The sequence below is a fragment of the Globicephala melas genome, chromosome 4 (genome assembly GCF_963455315.2).
Source record: "Globicephala melas chromosome 4, mGloMel1.2, whole genome shotgun sequence".
Lineage (NCBI taxonomy): Eukaryota > Metazoa > Chordata > Mammalia > Artiodactyla > Delphinidae > Globicephala > Globicephala melas.
The window spans coordinates 136,564,384-136,583,562 of record NC_083317.1 but is presented as its reverse complement, the minus strand read 5'-3'; the positions used below and the strand labels follow the sequence as shown (position 1 = coordinate 136,583,562).

At 42.3% G+C, this 19,179-nt stretch overlaps 1 protein-coding gene across 1 annotated transcript in view; it reads right to left on the bottom strand.

Annotated features, from left to right (window-relative positions):
- PLCL2 (phospholipase C like 2) overlaps window positions 1-19,179 on the bottom strand; it is a 194,470-nt gene that overhangs the window by 81,946 nt on the left and 93,345 nt on the right. Inside the window, exon 2 of the mRNA XM_030876358.3 lies at window positions 676-3,156. Coding sequence (XP_030732218.1) covers window positions 676-3,156 — 2,481 coding nt within the window. The remainder of the gene's footprint in view (window positions 1-675; window positions 3,157-19,179) is intronic.

Here is a 19,179-nt window from a genome sequence, read left to right as displayed (position 1 = left end):
TGAGGTAGCCCTCGCAGCCTCGTTCTGCATCACTGGTAGTCCCAGTATCCTGCTAGACACGTGGACAATCCTTAATTACATACCTAACCCTGACTGATTGCTTTTCGCCACTACGCGGTTCAGAGGTAATTATCATCTCAGACATCTAATAAATACAGGTGTCACGTGTCTTTTACTTACACAATTAGACAGCTGCGCTGCAGAGTCAAGAGCAGGCTCAATACATAAACCCACGGGCTGTTTACAGGCTCACCATTCCCGCAGCATGACGGCCCCACAAGAAAGGACCGGAACGTGTCCCTCTAGTTTGATGGGCTTGACGTCAGTGTGTTCCAGCTAAGGAATATTCAGAAATACCAGAGATTCCCATGTGCGCTTTTAGAGAAGACGGGGGACTGTTCCCTATTGATTAACAGGGACCAGGTCGGGTGTGGTGGACTCAGCAGCAAGGCTGTCTCATTCCCATAGAGTGTGTTCAATACCAGCTGCCGTTTTGGAAATTCACATGATAAAAAAAATGAGATCAGTGGTAAACATTCTTACAAGCGATGGGAATTTACAAAGTATTTAAGATGGGAAATACGACTATTTAAAGAAACCCTCCAAAAGCCTCTTACACCGCGCGCAGTCGCACACCAGCCCGCGCGCAGGCGCACACAAGCCCCCGCGCCGTACCTGCATGTTCTCTCTCAGGTCGGTGGCGTCCCGAATTGGGGACTGGGCATTCTTGAAGACCTCGTCCACAGTTTTAATCCACAGTGTTCTCAGGGACGCATATTCCCTGGACTTCTTCCCTTTTCTCACAGAGAGGCCCCTCTTGTGAGGCTTCCCGCCTCCTCTCCGGTTCGTGATGGCCACGTGCACGAACAGAGAAGCGTGGGCGAGGACCTCGCCGGTGAGCGACTGCAGCGGCACGTGGCGGTAGCCCGTCTGCAGACACTCGAAGGGAATCGTGTACTGGCCGATGAACTCATCCCCGATGTAGTCGTCGTCCAGGACCACAAAGCGCACCATGGCCAGTTCGGGCAGGTTGATCTGGAACTCAAAGCTTTCGTCGAAGATGGGAGCGTCTCCGTTCTGGTGCACTGTTTTTGTCCTCTGTTCTGCACAGTCAGCGGGGATCCCGTGGATCTCAACGTAGACGTAAGGGTCCACCACGTCGCCTTTAGCACCCGATCCTTTGGGTTTGGGGAAGTTCTGCCCGCTGATGATCTTGATGTGAAGAAGCTGGGGTGAGACTCCTGGGACGGAGTCTTTGGTGTTGGCGCTGAAGAAGGAGACCTCCTCCCTCATGATGGCCGGCCGCAGCACGTAGCCGCAGTTCCCATTCTGCCTAAACCAGCCGATGTTCAGGTCCATCATCAGTCCCGGGGTCTGAAAGTTCATGGCCACGATCTGACAACCACATTTCCAAAAATCTTGAGGGTTCATGTTGCTGGAGTCAATTCTCATGGGGCTGGGAAAAACCCTGGCGAGAAAGCGCTTGTTATAATTGACAAAGTCCCCTGCATTCTCGTTGGCGTATTTGCTGGCAAGCACTTCGTTGAACGAGCAGACTTCCCAGTACTTCTGAACCTGAAAGGACACCTGGAACTCTTTGAACTGCACCGACTTGCAGATGCTCACCAGCTCGGACAGCTCTTTGCAGAGCTGGAAGCGCTTGGCAGGCACGTGGTTGGGCAGCTCTGCGTTCTCCTTGCCCATCCTCTGAGACATCTCTGCCCCTTCATCCTCATCAGTAACATCGCCCTCTACTCCAGAGCAGTTGGAAGACAGCTTCTTTGCCTTAATGAGTATCTTCCCTTTCAGGACATCTGGGGATGGCAGGTAAGATTCCTCAGCACTGGGTGAGGTTGTGTAGAGCTTGTCTCCTAAAATTTTCTTCATGTGTTGAACCATGACCTTCTGTTGTTTAATAGAACAGTGATTTTCCAAACACAGGATGAGAGGGTACTCTGAAGCAAAGAATGCATACTTGTTAATAATATCAATGACGCTGCGGAAGACGATCTGCGAGGTCATGGTGTGGCCTGTGTAAATCACAGGTTCATTATCCGGCCCGTCCCATACATCCAATTCAACACTCCGGCAACCCATTTTAAGAGCTCGGATGTATCCTGTGATATCCGAGGGACCTCGGAACTGATCCTCTATTAAGTACGTATTATGAGATGAGTTTATAAAGTAATGAGACAAGGGTTGCTTCATGTCCTGACAGACCTTCTTATGCTCTGGATCAAATATATAACAGTCAGAGGACACAAGGTAATTAGTGAACCCGTCTATGGATAGCCAGCCCTTTTCCTGACCCTCTTTGGATGGCTCATATTTGTGAATAATTTCAAGGCTTATTTCCTCATTTATATGTGCCACACCCTGCTCTGCCTCCAGAAACATCATAAGGTCCTTGGTATCAAGGAATTCTTTATTGCTTGAGAACTGAACTAAAAGGAAATAAATTTCAGGTCTAGTACAAAGCTCATGGAAAACCTCAACAAATTCCTCCTTTGTGACTTCAGCTTTGTCCTTGGACTTGTGCAATTCTTTGAACTTAAGCTCAATCTTGCTCGTTTTTAAACCAGGATTGAGATTTCTGATACACTGCACGGCGCTGCACAGAGTTATATGTCCCAGATTATCTACATCAATTTCACTAAACATTTGTGAGACCCAAGAAGTCCTCATGTTGTCTTGGCTACTCTCTAACATATCGAGCGTATGTTTCCCATAAGAAATTAGGTACCGCAGTCCCGTGACCCAGATGTTCGCAACATCTGCAGAGTTGGCAACCAAATCAAGTGACTCGTAATTCTCTCCGTAGATGACGGAAAATGCACAGTCTTCAGATATCTGGTCAGAAATGCCATTGCTGCGGAATATGTCTGTATTTTTTCCTGTTCTCACTTCCTTGATGGATTTAATATCAATCTTGGCTTTCTCAGAATCCTTCTTGGATGGCTCCCACCTCAGGCTCTGCATGTCAGCGTCCAGTAAAAAATACCTGTGGTAAATTCTAGAGTTGGAGCGAACCTTTTTGAGTTCCGAACCCTCCACCATGGAATTGATACAATCACTTGCACTGCTAATCTTTTTCTCCGTGGGCATACTGCTGAAGGAGACCGTCTTTTTCCGCTCTCTTTTCTGTTTTGTACCATCCTAGGAGAAAAAGATCATAGTGTATTAGGATAACACAAACATAGGTTTCTATGTTCAAGACTAGGAATAAAAATTTAATTTCCTTGGGAAAAAAATCATACCCTTAGGATTTCCAATTGTATGTTCTATAATGAATGATACTCATTCACTTCTAAAGCTTAGAAGTGGCCTTGGCATTTACAGCCTAATACAGACAGGTTAAAAAAAAATCATTATTGAATTATTGCAACCCATGAGGATCAAGAAACACAATTCCAGTAATACATAATAAATGCTTGCATAGAGAATTGGCCACACAATTTGCAGGGCCCGGGGGAAAATGAAAATGCAGGGGAAAATGAACAACCTCGTTCAGAAATTAAGAATTTTAAGAAGGTCATGGAAGAGCGTTAAGCCAGCTACACGGCCTTTCTGAGTAAGGGGCCTGTACAAGGCACCGGTAATATACCCACGAAGCAGGCCCTGCTGGGTATACACCTCCTGCACCAGTGTTTCCCAAAAGGTTGTCACTAAACCACTTTCCTCAGAATCCCCTGGGTTACCTGGGTAACATGCAGATTCCTAGGCTCATGGAATCAGCTTTCCAGGGGGTGGTGCCCAGGAATTTACATTTTAGGCAGCACTCTAGGTGATGGGAATGTACAATAAAGTTTAAAACCACTCTCTAACCACTTGGACTCACTAAGCTGTCTGGGCTATTTCTGGAAACTAAGTATGAACCATTAAATTATGTGTTACGTGAGTAGAAACTGAAATTCCAGTGGCAATTCTTGGCTTTTCAGAGCCTCATATTAGATTAGTCACGGTCCTAAACACTTCAAATAGATATGGTTTTACTTCTGTCGTTGTATTAAGTCTGGGTGGGAGGCCCAGATTTCAGCTAGAGGTGCTTCTAAAATTCTGGGGTTGGATTTATTAAAGCCTGCTCCCACGCACCAGGCGAATGTTTAGAACAAGTCACCTAAGTCCTTCCAATGTTAACAGACTAGTAACACTACCAAGTGAAAAACTTCAGGCAACATCTATTTCTACAGCAGTCTGCATCACCAGTAATGCACTCCTCAACTTTCCTGCATGATGTAGCAGGTGCTCACCTCAAGGAGCTGATGCCACATCTATGTGTGCATTTAAGTTCTTTCCCTGTATAGATTGCCTTTATTATTATTATTATTATTTTAAATTGCTCAAATGGCCTCACAACATCTTTCATAATTTTAACCTAAAACTCGACATTGCCTTTCAGGAGGCATATGAAATTTGTGACAAATTTTCAGTAAGTCATTATATTCATAAATAAGAAATAGAGATGGAGGTTGGGATTATATGACTTTCACGCAATAAAGAAAAGAGCATGCAAAATATTGTACAAAGGCATTCTAACTTTCCCGCTCTGAGAGAATCTTTTTTTTTTTTTTTTTCTGGCCGTGTCACGCAGCATGTGGGGTCTTAGTTCCCTGACCAGGGATCGAACCCGCGTCCCCTGCAGTGGAAACATGGAGTTTTAACCACTGGACTGCCAGGGAAGTCCCCAAGAGAATCTATTTTGAATAAAACCTCACATTTAAAAAAGTGACTATGCTATTCTCTGCCTCTGAAATTTAAAACTACTTTTACTTTTTGACTACCTATACTTCCAAAAGCAATTTGCAGAAGGCAATTAAACTTAAACTTTAAATCATACAGGTATCATTTCCCTCAAAGTTTCAAAATGAACCAAAGAGGCTTTTGTGATCTGAATGCCAACATGAAACATAAAAGCCACAAGGCAGAGTATTTCTTTATAATTGTATCCTCCAAGCAATAAAGTGCAAAAGACATTAAAGCTGTGGTAATGGTATCTATAAGATACTTTGTATTGAATACTACAGCTGTTCCAATCCCTAAAACTTAGATTGTCTATTCAAGCAAGTTGGCATGAAATTAAATTTGTAATCAGCCATGTATAAGGGTATGAAACAAATGCATGAATTTCCTATTTTTCAGAATGAGGGTTGTCTTCACCTTTAAAAATAATATTTACCTTTAATAAAGACAGCATACTAATTAAGTAAGGGAATTTTATAATTTTTATAAATTGTATCTCAAAGCTGCCACTAGTAAAAGGAATCACAAAGATAAATGGAGGTGCCTATCCATTTATTCACTGAAATATATATACAGCATTTTCTCAACAGTGTAATCTTTTATTCTGTCATTCTCAACATATTGATTAATACTGGACTACCGCTTCAGCACATGGAGGCCTGAATGAAAAGGTCTGTCTCTCCTTCCCTGCTCGCAGAAAAAACTATTAGAAAACATCAAAAGAGAAGCGTGCTTGCTCAGAGACCAACAGAGCAGGCGGGAGCTGGCCCTCATCACCAGATGGACCAGAATCACTGGCTGGAAGCAACAGGTGGATGTGAAGGCAAGCTGGTCCCCCACAGCCCAGAGGAAAGGAAGAGGAAGGCAGATGGAGGGAGAACTGGGCTTCCTCAGCAGGAGACCCAGGCCCCCAACCTGCCTTTGTCCCAGAATCTTTATCCCATCCTACATATTTCCACCTAGCCTTCATTTTTTAGCCCAGCAGTGATCACGTACTCGCATAAGCTAAGCAGCCCGTCGGCAGCAGAGTTGGAATCTATTTTCTGTGTTGCGTCTTAATGTTAGTTAGTTTAAATTTAAAATTAAAAAGTGATCAAACTATATGTGCTACACATACAGTTTTTTTTTTAACTAAAGGAAAACTAATGTGTATAACTTACATGCACTAATCACCTAAAACCAGAAGAAAAAAAACGTAAGCTTCTGCTGAGAAGGAGATGCCTCCAAATACTTTTAAAATTTGTACAGATGATGTTTCAGAACTAGCTCTTAATGTTGTAAGTACTCGTCACCTAAAGCTTCCGAGTGGTGGAAACCACAACATGTAGATAAACTTGGTCCACTGGTGCATTTCTGCTGCACTACAACACTTCTTAATACCAAGAGAAGAAACACAAAAGTTACGTCCAGTCTGGAAGAAAACCAGCTTCCAAAAGAACCCACCTCTATATCAACCCCGAAATTCTGAATTCTAGATAAAGCATCATAAAATTTTGAACGGGACAGAAGCTTAAAGATTCATTTATATGTTTAACCAGCACTTATTTACAGAATAACATTTTTGTATCAGGAATAATTTTGTGAAAGCAATGACCTAGCAAGAGGCTAAGCGAGCTTTTCTGCATCACAGCAAACTCAGGAAGAACGAAAATGTTTATAGAACTTATATTTAACAATAAAAACGGAAGTAGCCACATTGAACCCAATGGAAAAACATACCTATTTCTAACAAGACTGCCTACTTTATTTAACAGACGTTTGTCACTACCTTTTGGCCTCTAAAATGACCATCTGGGGTATTCCAGAGGTAGCAGTTCATAAATGGGCGTGAGCAATTTCATAAATTCTCATCCTGAAATGAGGTGACAAATAGGTGGGCCTCATTTCTTTGCCGGCAACAAGGTGCCTGAGTCTGATGCAACCACCGTAGCACCTTCTACAGAAGAGGAAACCCGTCTGAGGAGTCGGAGTCTGGTCTCAAGGCCCAGGATTTGATGTCCTGCTGGGACAGCATGGCCTGCTGGGTCCTACTGCATTCCTGTTGTATTTCTAGACTGATTTGTTTCCATTTTCTGTTTGACTATTTCTCAATATACACCACGAGGAAATGACGAATCAACCTCCAGATTCCATACGCTGGCAGAAACTGACACGGCGCCCTAACAATGGGGATGGAGCATGAAGACAGAGCAGCCGTTTATCCTTCTGGTTTGTTTTGAGTCCAGTTATTTACTCTGATGTGTAAGTAACATTAAAGAAGAGTATGAGAGCTTTATGTTTATTGAAGGGAGTCTGGGATGAAAGAGAGTTTGGAAACACTGGTTAAAGAAATTTCTATCCTTGTAAAGCAGTTATATTCCAATAAAGATGTTAAAAAAAAAAAGAAAAGAAAAAGAAACTTCTATCCTTAACAAAACAAAAAACCCCAGAAACAACTTGAGGCCTATTAAACAAGCACAGCAAGGCCTGACCTTTCTTCAGCTCAGTAACAATAGCTCTGAGTTGAAGGAATAAGTCATGCCGGGTACATCAGGGTTACCTTGCAAGGTTTTTTCATACATCTTTAAAGCTTTGATGTGCTCTCCAAGATGAGCAAAAAGGAAAAAAGTAAAAAAAAAAAAAAAAAAAAAAAAGGATCTGGAGCAAAAACAGTCACTCTGAAGGTCATTTTATAAAATCAGATGAATTGAAAAAGAATAAAATAACTGGAAGAAAAGCTAGATATGGTCAAATGCTGCTTCCTCCTCACATGGAAGGGCCCTTTACTGCATGTGACAGAAAGCTGCTTGGCCTGAGGATGCTCTCCTCACGGATCTGCTAATGGCTTGGGAACCTATGGGTGATTGGACAGTCCCAAACGTGGGCAAGTCCAGTTCAGATGACAGCTTAGGATGCAGAAAGCCAAGAGAGAACATCACTCCCACTTAACAAGAAAAAGCCAGACTGTCAATAAAATCACAACTTTTCTTATACCCATCAAAGAACTGTGATCACAAGGGAACTGAATTCCAAGGAGTGAAAAACCCCTCCAAGAAGAGAGAAGACGCAGACACTGTTTCACAGTTTGTAGAGCATGGAAGGAAGAGTCCACCATGGAAGCACATAAAAGAAATCAGTTAAGGGACTTCCCTGGCAGTCCAGCAGTTAAGACTCCGTGCTCCTGGTGCAGGGGGCCCCGGTTCGATCCCTGGTTGGGGGATTACGATCCCACATACCACAACTACTGAGCTCGCACACCACAATGAAGCGGCTGTGTGCCACAAGGAAGACCCAACACAGCCACAATAAATAAATAAATAAATAAATAAATAAAATTTTTAAAAAAGAAATCAGTTAAAATAGTAAGGAAATCCTAAAGGCCAAGTGTGGGCTACTATATCTATATCTATATCTATACTATAGCTTGGAGCAACTGGGTACCCCACACACAGGGAGAGTTTGTACTCACATGAAAGGCTTCACAGGTTGCTCCTGAGAAAGACTGGGGCCAGAGCAGGAGAGAGCCCCTCTCCAGGACACAGGCATGCAGCAGGTGATGGGGACACCATGAAACTCTGCTACTTCCCCGACCCTCCTCCCAGATGAAGCAAAAGCCTTAAGCCACTGGGGGAATGGCAGCAAACCCGCTTTCTCCCTGGGCTACTGGGGGATGGGTAGAAGGAAAATCCATCTCCTTCCACAGCCAAGCAAAGATCTACTGGCCCTTGGACTCAGGAGCCTGTACCAATAAAGCAGAACTCTACTACCACCAGGAGAGGGGCAGAAACTCACGGCAGATATAGGCAGAGCCTGGCTGCCTTGGAGAGCAGGGCAGGAATGCCCAGAAGGTCCCACCCTTGAGGCCCAGGTGCACAGGGCTGCCTAAGATTGAAACTAGACCAGGAGGACTAAGAAATCCCTGGCTCCAGCAGACGCTGGGCACCAAGGAGCAGGCAGCGTACCACGGAGGAGGCATAAGACCGTGGAAAGAGAGCCCTTTCTGATACAGGCCTTTGCAGATGAAAGCAGATGGCAAGAGCGGGAACCATGCGTAAACCCTCCAGGACCCCAGTGCCCACCTAGACACATGGTTATGGTGGCCCACAGGTAGAGGAATTTGAAGCCAGCAGTACACTGAAGGTAACAATGGCAACTCAAAACACAAACCCAGATCAGTTATTGACTAGATTGACTCAACTTCCCCAAACGTTAATGACCTAGAAGAAGAAGAGGCATGTTCATTTCTGAGCATAAATATTATTTACCTCAGTCTCTATTAAGCGTGATGTTTAGCATTCAATAAAAATTACAGTGTGCGTGTGTGCGCATGCACACACACACACAGACACACAAAATGTAAGGAAAAAACCCACTGTCAAGAGACAAAACAATCAATAGAGCCAGACTCAGAGGTGACCTAGACCTATCACACAGGAACTTTAAAACAACTATTATTAATATACAAAATAATCTGGGGGTGGGGAGTAGACAATATTCATGATCAAATGGGCTATTTCAGCAGAAAGATGGAAATTATAAAATAAGAGTCCAATGGAAATGCTATATAAAAACCCCAACTATCAGAAGTGGTGAATTCCTTTGATAGGCTTATAAGCAGACTGAACATAGCCAAGGAAAGATTCATTGAATTTGAAGAGGTGTCCATAAAAATTATCCAAACTAAAACACAAGAAGATTTAAAAAGTGAAAAAATATAAAACAGTGCATCCCAGAGCAGCTATAGAAGATATGTGAAAATTGAGTCCCAGCAGGATAAGAGAGAGAGAATATGGCAGAAGAAGAAATAATGTCCTAGAATTTTCCAAAATTAGATCCAAGAAACTCAAGCACAATCACACACACACACACACACACACTCATACACACTCCTAGACCTATATTATCATAGTCAAATTGATGAAAAAATAAATACAAAGAGAAAAGCTTTAAGGTAGCCAGAGTAAAAAAGAAAGTGAGACACAAAGGAATGTAGGTAAGAGCTACAGTTCAGATGGATTACAGGTGATCTACTTACATCTAACCACAGGTTGTCTACTTGACCCAGCTTAATAGTTTAATGGGAAAAATGATTCTCTTTTAAAGGACTGTATTCCCTAAATTTCCCTCTGCTTCCCCAGATGAAGGTGTCCCTAACGTAGATGTAGGTCTTTAAGGGGTCACAGGTGAGTTTCAGAGGCTCCATAAAACTGTGATTGGATTGTGAAAGTAATTTGTAAACCCATTCTAAGAAGTTTAGAATCTTGGCTTTACTAACATAAATTTTAGAAGGCAAACAAAAAGGTTTATCATTTCCTAAGAATGTCAGCCTTAAGTGTTAGAGGCAAAGGATAAATGTTTTACAGGGCTGTAAAGGAAATTTTAAGGCTATCCAAAAGAGAAATGACAAACTGAGAGAGGGGAAAGAGAAAACGACATCATTTATGGATATATAATGGAGTTTTGCTAATAAAAACAGCAAAATCAATCAATCACAGAAAGAGCTCTTATTTGTAACTGTGAAATGGTTTTCTTTATTCCAAAGTAGAACAAAATAATCCAGCAGTTCATAAACTTTCTAGTTTAGGAATCACCCATGGAAATGCTGTGGGCCTCAAGATGTAAGCTAGTATTGCATGTTCTCTATGCCTCAGTTTTCCCACCTATAAAATAGAGATTAAAAAAATACCCACACCCCCCATATGTTATTTATAGTCCCTGCTGCATAGGGTTGTTATAATGATGAGTTCATATTGGGAAAGTGTTCTAAATGCTGCCTGAAGTTTTATACACCCTACATTAGACACTGTTCAGTAAATACATTGCAGACTGAAATGATTTCTTCATGAAAGAAGAATAAAAAGAAACACTGTCATAAATATGTAGATGCAATACTCTCATCACTTAGGATTTGTGGAAAGTTAGCCCCATTCCAGAAGAAATAGAATGAACATCACTCTCTTTGGGTCTTTTTTAACTGAGGCCACTACTTAATGCTACCATAGAACTTTTGAGCATGACCAAATGGATGTGATGCCCAAGATACCTTGAGAACCTGTCAAAAATAGCCAGATGCCCTCTCAAAATAAAGCTTCAGAAAGAACAAAGAAGTCAACCATTTCTTAAAGTCATTTGTTAACTTTAAATCCCATCAATTTAGTGACAATTACAATTTAACTCATGTATAAGTATTCACATATAAAAAATTTTGAGGCAATGATCCCCATAATAGTTTTCTCTAAAAAATAACCAAATGACTACTCAGGGCACTCTCTGATCAGAATTATTCAGATGATTCCTTCTACTTCATACTCCCATATTATTTCCTACAGTGTTCAAAACAATTGCATGTAAAGAAAACAAATTTCCAGTTCCTGTAAAACGAAGTTTTCAAGGTCAGGTTAAAGCTTCCAAGTCACTTGATGTAATGGGTTACACCTGCCTTTAAAACACTGGGGTCTTTAATTATAAAATCAAAGGACCATAATAGATTATAATACTTTCATAACCACACTCTTTTGGGGATACACTTTCACTACTACTGAGATATTTATTCAAAGTAAATTTACAAAACCATCATCTACATCTGTGTCCAATGTAAACTGCAACAAAATTCCTTGGTTTTCTCCAGTAATAAAAAACTTAAGGGTGGGGCTTCCCTGGTGCTGCAGTGGTTGACAGTCTGCCTGCCGAGGCAGGGGACATGGGTTCATGCCCAGGTCTGGGAAGATCCCACATGCTGAGGAGCAGCTGGGCCCGTGAGCCATGGCCGTTGAGCCTGCGCGTCTGGAGCCTGTTCTCCGCAACGGGAGAGGCCACAACAGTGAGAGGCCCGCGTACCGCAGGAAAAAAAAAAAAAAAACAGACTTAAGGGTGAGCACTGAGCCCCTACAAACTACACCAGCGCTACTTTACATTCCAGTGAAAATACTGATGCTAGTGAATTTTATTTTATAATCCATAATAATGGTACTTAAGTGGTCCACTTTGGGGTGAAAGCTGTAAGTGTTTCTCAACTGTGTATATGGTAATTCCTTATTTAGCACATTCTAAAGCCTCTCGACTTCCTATACTGCAGAGCTGTTTTGAAATATGGTTACATAACCTAATTGTTAATAACTGTCTGGTAAATCATACCTAATTTTAAAAGGTATGCAAGTCAAATTACATAATGTGAATTCTTAGCTACAAATACAATCAATTCTAAGAGTACCTTCTCAATCACAATTTTCCCCCTAAATTGTACTGGTTCTTCACTACTTCAGAGTAGCTTAGGAGGAAGAATTTATTTTCCTCATTTTTTAATCCTTAAATCTGTCACTGCATTGAGAGGAAAATGATGGTAGTTCAGGGATAGTCAAGAGTCCAAAGAAAAGCTTCCATAGAGATCCATACACAGGCAAAGCTACTGCCATGGGCTATATGCACCACAAAAAAGAAACAACAGTAGATCTTTCAGTCAGGAATTTTAATATTAGCACAGTTATTTTAAAATTAAAATTTTAAAGGAAAATTGCTTCACCAACAGTATCTTCTATCATCCTCTTGTTTATTATTTTCTTTCTATCTTGTCTGGTAGGGAGAAAAAAAAACCTTCCAAGGGCCTTTTCTTAACCCAGTGGTTTATTTGCATATGAAACTAGTGGGAGGTGGGCAAGTATCAGAAAAAAAGAGAAACAATTCATATGAAAGGAAAACTCAGCTTTCTACAAAATATTCTTTTAAGTCTCAAGCCATTCATGTGCCTGCACTAGTCCAGCCCTCAATGTTATCTCTTCTCCAAACTTGTATAGTATTTATGGTCTCTACCCTATAATTTAACACTTAATTATAGTCTTATTCAGATCTCCAATTGTTTTATATGGGTTAGTCTTATCTCCTCAAGTGGAAAGTAAAAGTTTTGAAGGAACGGGCCATATCTTATATTCTATATGGCTGGCTGGACCAATTCAAGCAGTCAGAACAGTAACTCCTTCTGGTGAATCTGTATCTCAGTGATAAAGGGGTATTCCCAACAAGAGGATGCGACACTGTAAATATGTATGCACCCAACACTGGAGCACCTAAATATATAAAGTAAGTATTAACAGATCCCAAAAGACAGAAATATACAGCAACAGAATAATAGTAAGGGACTTTAATACTCCACGTTCACCAATGGTTAGGTCATCCAGACAGAAAATCAATAAAGAAACACTGGTCTTAAATGACATGTTAGACCAGATGGACTTAACAGATATGTACAGAACATTCCATCCAAAAGCAACAGAATATACATTCTTCTCAACTACACATCGAACATTCTCCAGGACGGATCACATGCTAGGCCACAAAACAATCCTTGATAAATTTAATAGTGAAATCATATCAAGCATCTTTTCCAATCACAATGGTATGAAACTAAAAATCAATTACAGGAAGAAAACTGGAAATTTACAAATATGCAGAGATTAAACAATATACCACTGAACAATTCATGGGTCAAAGATGAAATAAATACCTGAGACAAATGAAAATGGAAACACAAAATACCAAAATTTATGGGATGCAACAAAAGCAGTTTTAAAAGGGAACTTCATAACAACAAATGACTACATTAAGAAACAAGAGGACTTCCCTGGTGGTACAGTGGTTAAGAATCCGCCTGCCAATGCAGAGGACACGGGTTCGAGCCCTGGTCTGGGAAGATCCCACATGCCGCAGAGCAACTAAGCCCGTGTGCCACAACTACTAAGCTTGTGCTCTAGAGTGCAAGGACTACTGAAGTCCTCATGCTTAGAGCCCGTGCTCCGCAACAAGAGAAGCTACCGCAATAAGAAGCCCATGCACTGCAACGAACAGTAGCCCCCACTCTCCACAACTAGAGAAAGTCTGCGCACAGCAACAAAGACCCAGCACAGCCAATAAATAAATAAATTTATAAAAAAATAAACAAGAAAGATTAAAAATAAACAACCTAACTTTACAGCTCAAGGAACTAGAAGAAGAAGAGCAAACTAAGCCCAAAGTTGGTAGAAAGAAAGAAATAACAAAGATCAGAGTGGAAATAAATGAAATAGAGACTAAAAAACAATAGAGAAGATCAATGAAACTAAGCGCTGTTCTTTTTTTTTTTAAAGGTTAAAAAGACAAACCCCTTAGCTAGACTCACCAAGAAAAAAAGAGAGAAAGAGAGAACTCAAATAAATAAAATCAGAAATGAAAGAGGAAATGTTACATCTGATACCACAGAAATACAAAGGATGAGTTTGAGGAGGTAGTTGGGACCACAGTGGTCACGACAGAGATGGAGAGAGGTAGATGGCTTCAAGATAATATAAATGATAGAAGACAACATCTGCTGATGGATTGACACAGCACATGACAGAAATGGAGGAATCTAAGATAACTGCCAAGTTTCTGGCTTGATTAAATGGCACATAATAGTGCCACTTATTTACATGGGGAAGATTAAGGAATCGTTTTTTGGGGGGTAAAATCAGTAGTTTTATTTTGAGTATGATAAGTTTGAGATGCCTCTAGATATCTAAGTGGAGATGTCACGTAGGTAGTTAAATATATGAATGTGGAAATCTGGAGAGAGGTCAAGCCTACAGATGTAAATTTGGAAGCCATAGCACCTTGGTGGCCACATGAGATTACCTAGTGAAGGAGGAGAGACAGAAAAGATGGCCTAGCATTTAAGCTGGTGCATCCCAATATTTTAGGTTGGGTAGAGAAAGAGGGACTAGCAAAAGAGGCAAGAAAGCAGAAACCAGAAATGTAATAGTGACTCCAGAATATTGTGGTATTGCAGCAGCCATGAAATAAAGTGTTTAAATAAGAATAGTCAGTGATGCTTCTGAGAGGTAAGGTCAGGAAAGTAAAGCATGCTTAATATTAGCATAGCCTCTCTAGCTTTCTTATGGTTGCCGTTTGCATGATATATCTTCTCCCACCTTGCTGTTTTCAACATATTTGTATTGAATCTTTGAATCAAAAGTGTAGACAGCATATAGTTGGCTCTTTTTTAAAAAAAAAAAATCCAGTCTGACAATCTCTGCCTTTGATTAGATTATTTAATCCATTCACATTTAATGTTATCATTGATACAGTTGGATTGGCATCTGCCACGTTACTTTTCTATATGTCCCATGTCTTTTCGTTTCTTTATTCCCTTTTTAATGCATTCTTTGATGTAAGTTAGTGATATATGTTTGAGAGTTGGCAGAGTTCTTTGGTGACCCTGGCAAGAGCAGTTTCGGGGTAGTAGCAAAGGCCAGAAGGCCTCCTGGGATGAGCTGGAGACAAAGATTAATGAGACATGGAGACAGTGACTGCAGTTAACTCTGTGAAGGAGGAGCCAGGGAAAGGAATTGGTAGTTAGAGTGTGTGTGTTTCTTTTTTCATTCAGATTGGAGACATTAGAGCAGGTTCCATGCTGAAGGGATTTGTCCCATGAAGAAGGGAAACTAATGACGCAGGAGAAGGGAACAGGTCTCTGAAGAAGCAAAGTCCTTGGAAAAGCAAGAGGAGATGGGACCCCAAGGGGTGACTGTGAGCTGGATCCTGACAGAAATGTAAAGGAAGGGAAGTTTAATCAGAAGGAACAGCATATGCAAAGACATGCACCTCCTCTGGGTGCAGCACGTGCTCCTGAGCCACAGATGGAGAAATACCAATGTGTACAAAGCTGATAATCAAATGCACTTTTCCTGTGTGTGCAAATACAACTCACAACCTGTTTTAAAAGGTCAACAAATAAAAAAGTCCTCATTTGTTTTATAATGAGAATCAACATCCATTCATGTAGGTATTTCTGCCTTCACAGCCTAATAAAACTGAGCTAAAGGATAATAACACTTAAATATTTATTAACCTCCCTGAATAAATGAATGAGTTCAAAGATTACCACTTAAAGGCTCACCGTTTCAAACACCAGATAGAAACCTGTATCCTTTTAAAAGAACTCTTTAAACAGTTACGATTATCCCAAAATGTTACAGTATACATTGTCATAGTCCAAATTTTTTCCTTCCAGTTTTATTGAGATTTAATTGACATCCAGCACTGTAAAAGTTTAAGGTATACAACATAATGATTACCATTATTTATTGAAAAATTTTTAAGTTATAGTCAATTTCCAACCCACCACTTTTCTACACAGAGGTGTTATATGCAAATACAAGATTTTCTAACACAAACATCTGCTGAAGTGCCACAAATATGCCCTCCATTTTTTTAAAATTAAAAGCTACACTTTGGTTAAGAAATCAATAAAAATGCCAATGCCCACATGGCAGGAATCCATAAGACTCAAGCGATTAAGCGAGAGCGTTTGGAAAACAGAGCAATGCCAGTTTGGATGGCAGAAGGTCCAGTCCTGCCATTCTCCTGAATCAGCGTATATATACTCCTTTAAAACCACGAGTCCCTTCCAAATTAATTAGCTCATCAAACTGAAATGAAAAGCAGTGTTAAAACCCAGCAAAATCTCATCATTAATGCATTTTTAAATGGCCTATGCCGCCATTGACTAAAGCAATTGAACTGCTTCAGTGAAATCTTGTGTCACCATTTCTAGCCCTCATTGCTGTAAGCCCCAACCACTGAGAGACATGACAGGATACCAAGTGCACAATTAATTCACGCAGCAGGTACAAAACTCATCCTAAATACAGCTTCCTGAACCTGATTCATGTTTTAAATAATACAACACAGAACACACTATTAACAAGGGTTTCTGCATTTGTATAGATTACAAAACCAAGAAGCTAGAGCCATCCTACAAAGTACATGCTGCAGACTTCAGTTTTGAGATTTGGAACTAGAAGGGCTTTTTATTAATATGCTTCAGGATACTGGTGTGAGAATGAAATACAGGCATTTATCAGGCACGACTAGATTTTACATAAGTTAAGATAATACAAGCTAAAAATGCCACATTTAATTATACTGTATTTTATTTCATTACAGTTATCCAGGAGTAATAACAAGGACTAATTCTAGGTCTACTTGCAAACAAATCCCCAAAAGCCCTTACTAAGCAAGATGTGGTCCTTACTCCAAGAATCTGGCTGCGACGCTACCAGAACTACCACTTCTAAACACTGCTTTGATTTCTGAGTTTCGAAGGTGACCCTTCCATTTTGCAGCCCTGCACTGAGTCCCTAAGGCCCCGGCTCTTAGGGAGACGACTCCAGAGAAGGCGCTGGGAAACGAAGCAGTGCCCGACGGATCCCACAGGAGGGGGCAGCACCCACAGGCCACGGGGATGGTCGGAACCACCAGCAACTGCTGGACTCTATTTCCCCACGGTGCAGTGACATCAAACTGGGGCACTTCTGGGTGATCATGGGAATTATTAATAAATATGTCACCACAACAGGGGCTGTCCTGGGCCAAGTGAAACATGTGTTCACCCTCCTTGAAAGCGACCTTATTAAAAAAAAGTGTGACATCCTTGCTAAGTGCCGGGCACTGGAGATTCGGGTGTAACCAAAGTCCAATCTCAGCTTCAGGGATGGCTGGAAGGCAGGCAGGCAGGCTGCCAGTTGGGTCTGTCTGGACATGTCTCTGTCCAGTCTGAGAGCCCATGCTACCAGGCTGGGGACCCAGCTCTACCTGTGGTGAGGGCTGGCTTAGTCTTGCTGCCTTGAATCAGTGGGAGGGTAGCCATGTGCACCTTTGGGTGTAGTGACCTAGTCTTCATGGCTGCTGCTTATTTATTTCCCGAGGCTGCTACAGTTCTCCCCACCCTCCGTCCCTTTGTGGGGATGGGCCCTTAGCCCCGTCCCCGGCTTGCCTGCCTGGCCCTTAGTCCTTGCCCAGCTCCCAGCTGGGGCTCCCCTTGATCTGGGGGCACAATCAGACCAGCTGTTATTAGCCATGCAGAGCCCTGCTCTCCCATGGCTCTCACTGGCCCAGGCCTCCCTGCAAACCTCACGGCAGGCCCCGTGCAGCCCCCAAAAGGGGAAGCGAGACACAAATGGGAATTACGATCTGCTGGATGTGATGAACGGAGGGGTGGGTGAGCGCTGTGGAGAGCGGGCAATGGCAGGGCAGCCTTCACAAAGGGGATACAGTTGTTAGAAGGGCGTATGGGAGGTGGATGGAGCAGGGGCCCTCGGAGCTGCTGCAAGGCAGGGTGAGGGGGCTGATGACTGTGCTATTCCAACCAACCATGTCAACAGACCACAGATCAGCTCTTCTAGGGATCACATATGCCCCCCCTGCCCCCCAACAAATGCATGTGCATTGTAGCTCTCACTTTAAATCAAAACATGATGTATTATACACATATGACATCATCACTGCGATATGTCACCATCAACAATCGAGGACTCTCTACCCTGCGGTCACCTCAGAACCCAACTCTCCAGGCGCAGAAATGTAAAGCTGCTGAGTTAGTCTCTGGCTCATGGCACATGAGAAACGCATCTAAAAACTAGATTAGCTAAACGTTTACCTTTTAATCTGATTTGATGCATCTCCCCTCTTGCCCCAAACCAAACAGGATGTAAAATTCACTTGGGTTTACTGGAAATTATAATAGCAACACAGAAATCACATTCTGTTCTCTGGAAAGAGCTGGAGTTTTAGCTGAACCATGTTTATTCCAATTATAAATTTGTTTTTCAAGTAATTTAGTTGTGCTTTTAAAAGCGTTACCGTAAAGAAGTTTTTAATTTAATAAGACTAAAACTTGAGACCAAGGGCTTTTCCAAATAAGACAAGATTAGGAATGTGGGAGAATCAACCCTCTACACGGCCTGGACCAGTCTGCCTGAGCAGTCCTCGCTCTTATAGCCCCCCACTCCTGGACAACAGCAGAAGTGTCCTTGAGTTAGGTAATGCAGCAGATGTTTTATGAATTGATGTTCTTTATGAATTAATTGAGAAGGGAGAAAATTTCAAAACGAATGAAGAGTGAAGTAATAAGGCTGGCGACTACAATGACCTGCGACCACACACGCCGTGGTCAGAGAGACCGTCAGGATCTAAGTCACTCTCATTTGTCACACACCTGAGCTTTGGGGCCACACGGCAACTACTGCCCACTCGAACTGCAGCCGTCCACAGGGGAAGGGAGGTGGGCTGACCTTTGCTGAGCCGCTATCATGCACGGTACTTTATAAACATGATCTCTTTGAGGACTCCACTCTGTGAGGCAGGACCCATCATCCCATTTCAGAGGCGCAACAGTTCTCCCAGGCAGATGGCAAGCTTTCTAGCCCAAGCCCGCTCTGCCCTGTGTGGCAGAAAGCTGGTCCTCGTGGCAGGTCTCCTCAGCCCCCGAGTCAGCTGGGTACCTGCTGGGTGACACCCATGAGGCTCTGGCGGGGTCTGAGGCCAGGCAAGAGGGGCGAAGCTGGCTGGTTCTCCCTCCACCCTCCTGCAGGGGAGAGGCCAGCAGAGGCCGTGTCCGCTCTGCGTCCCCAGGGCCTCTGGGCTCAGCGCCGAGCCGCTCCGGGTCCCTCCACC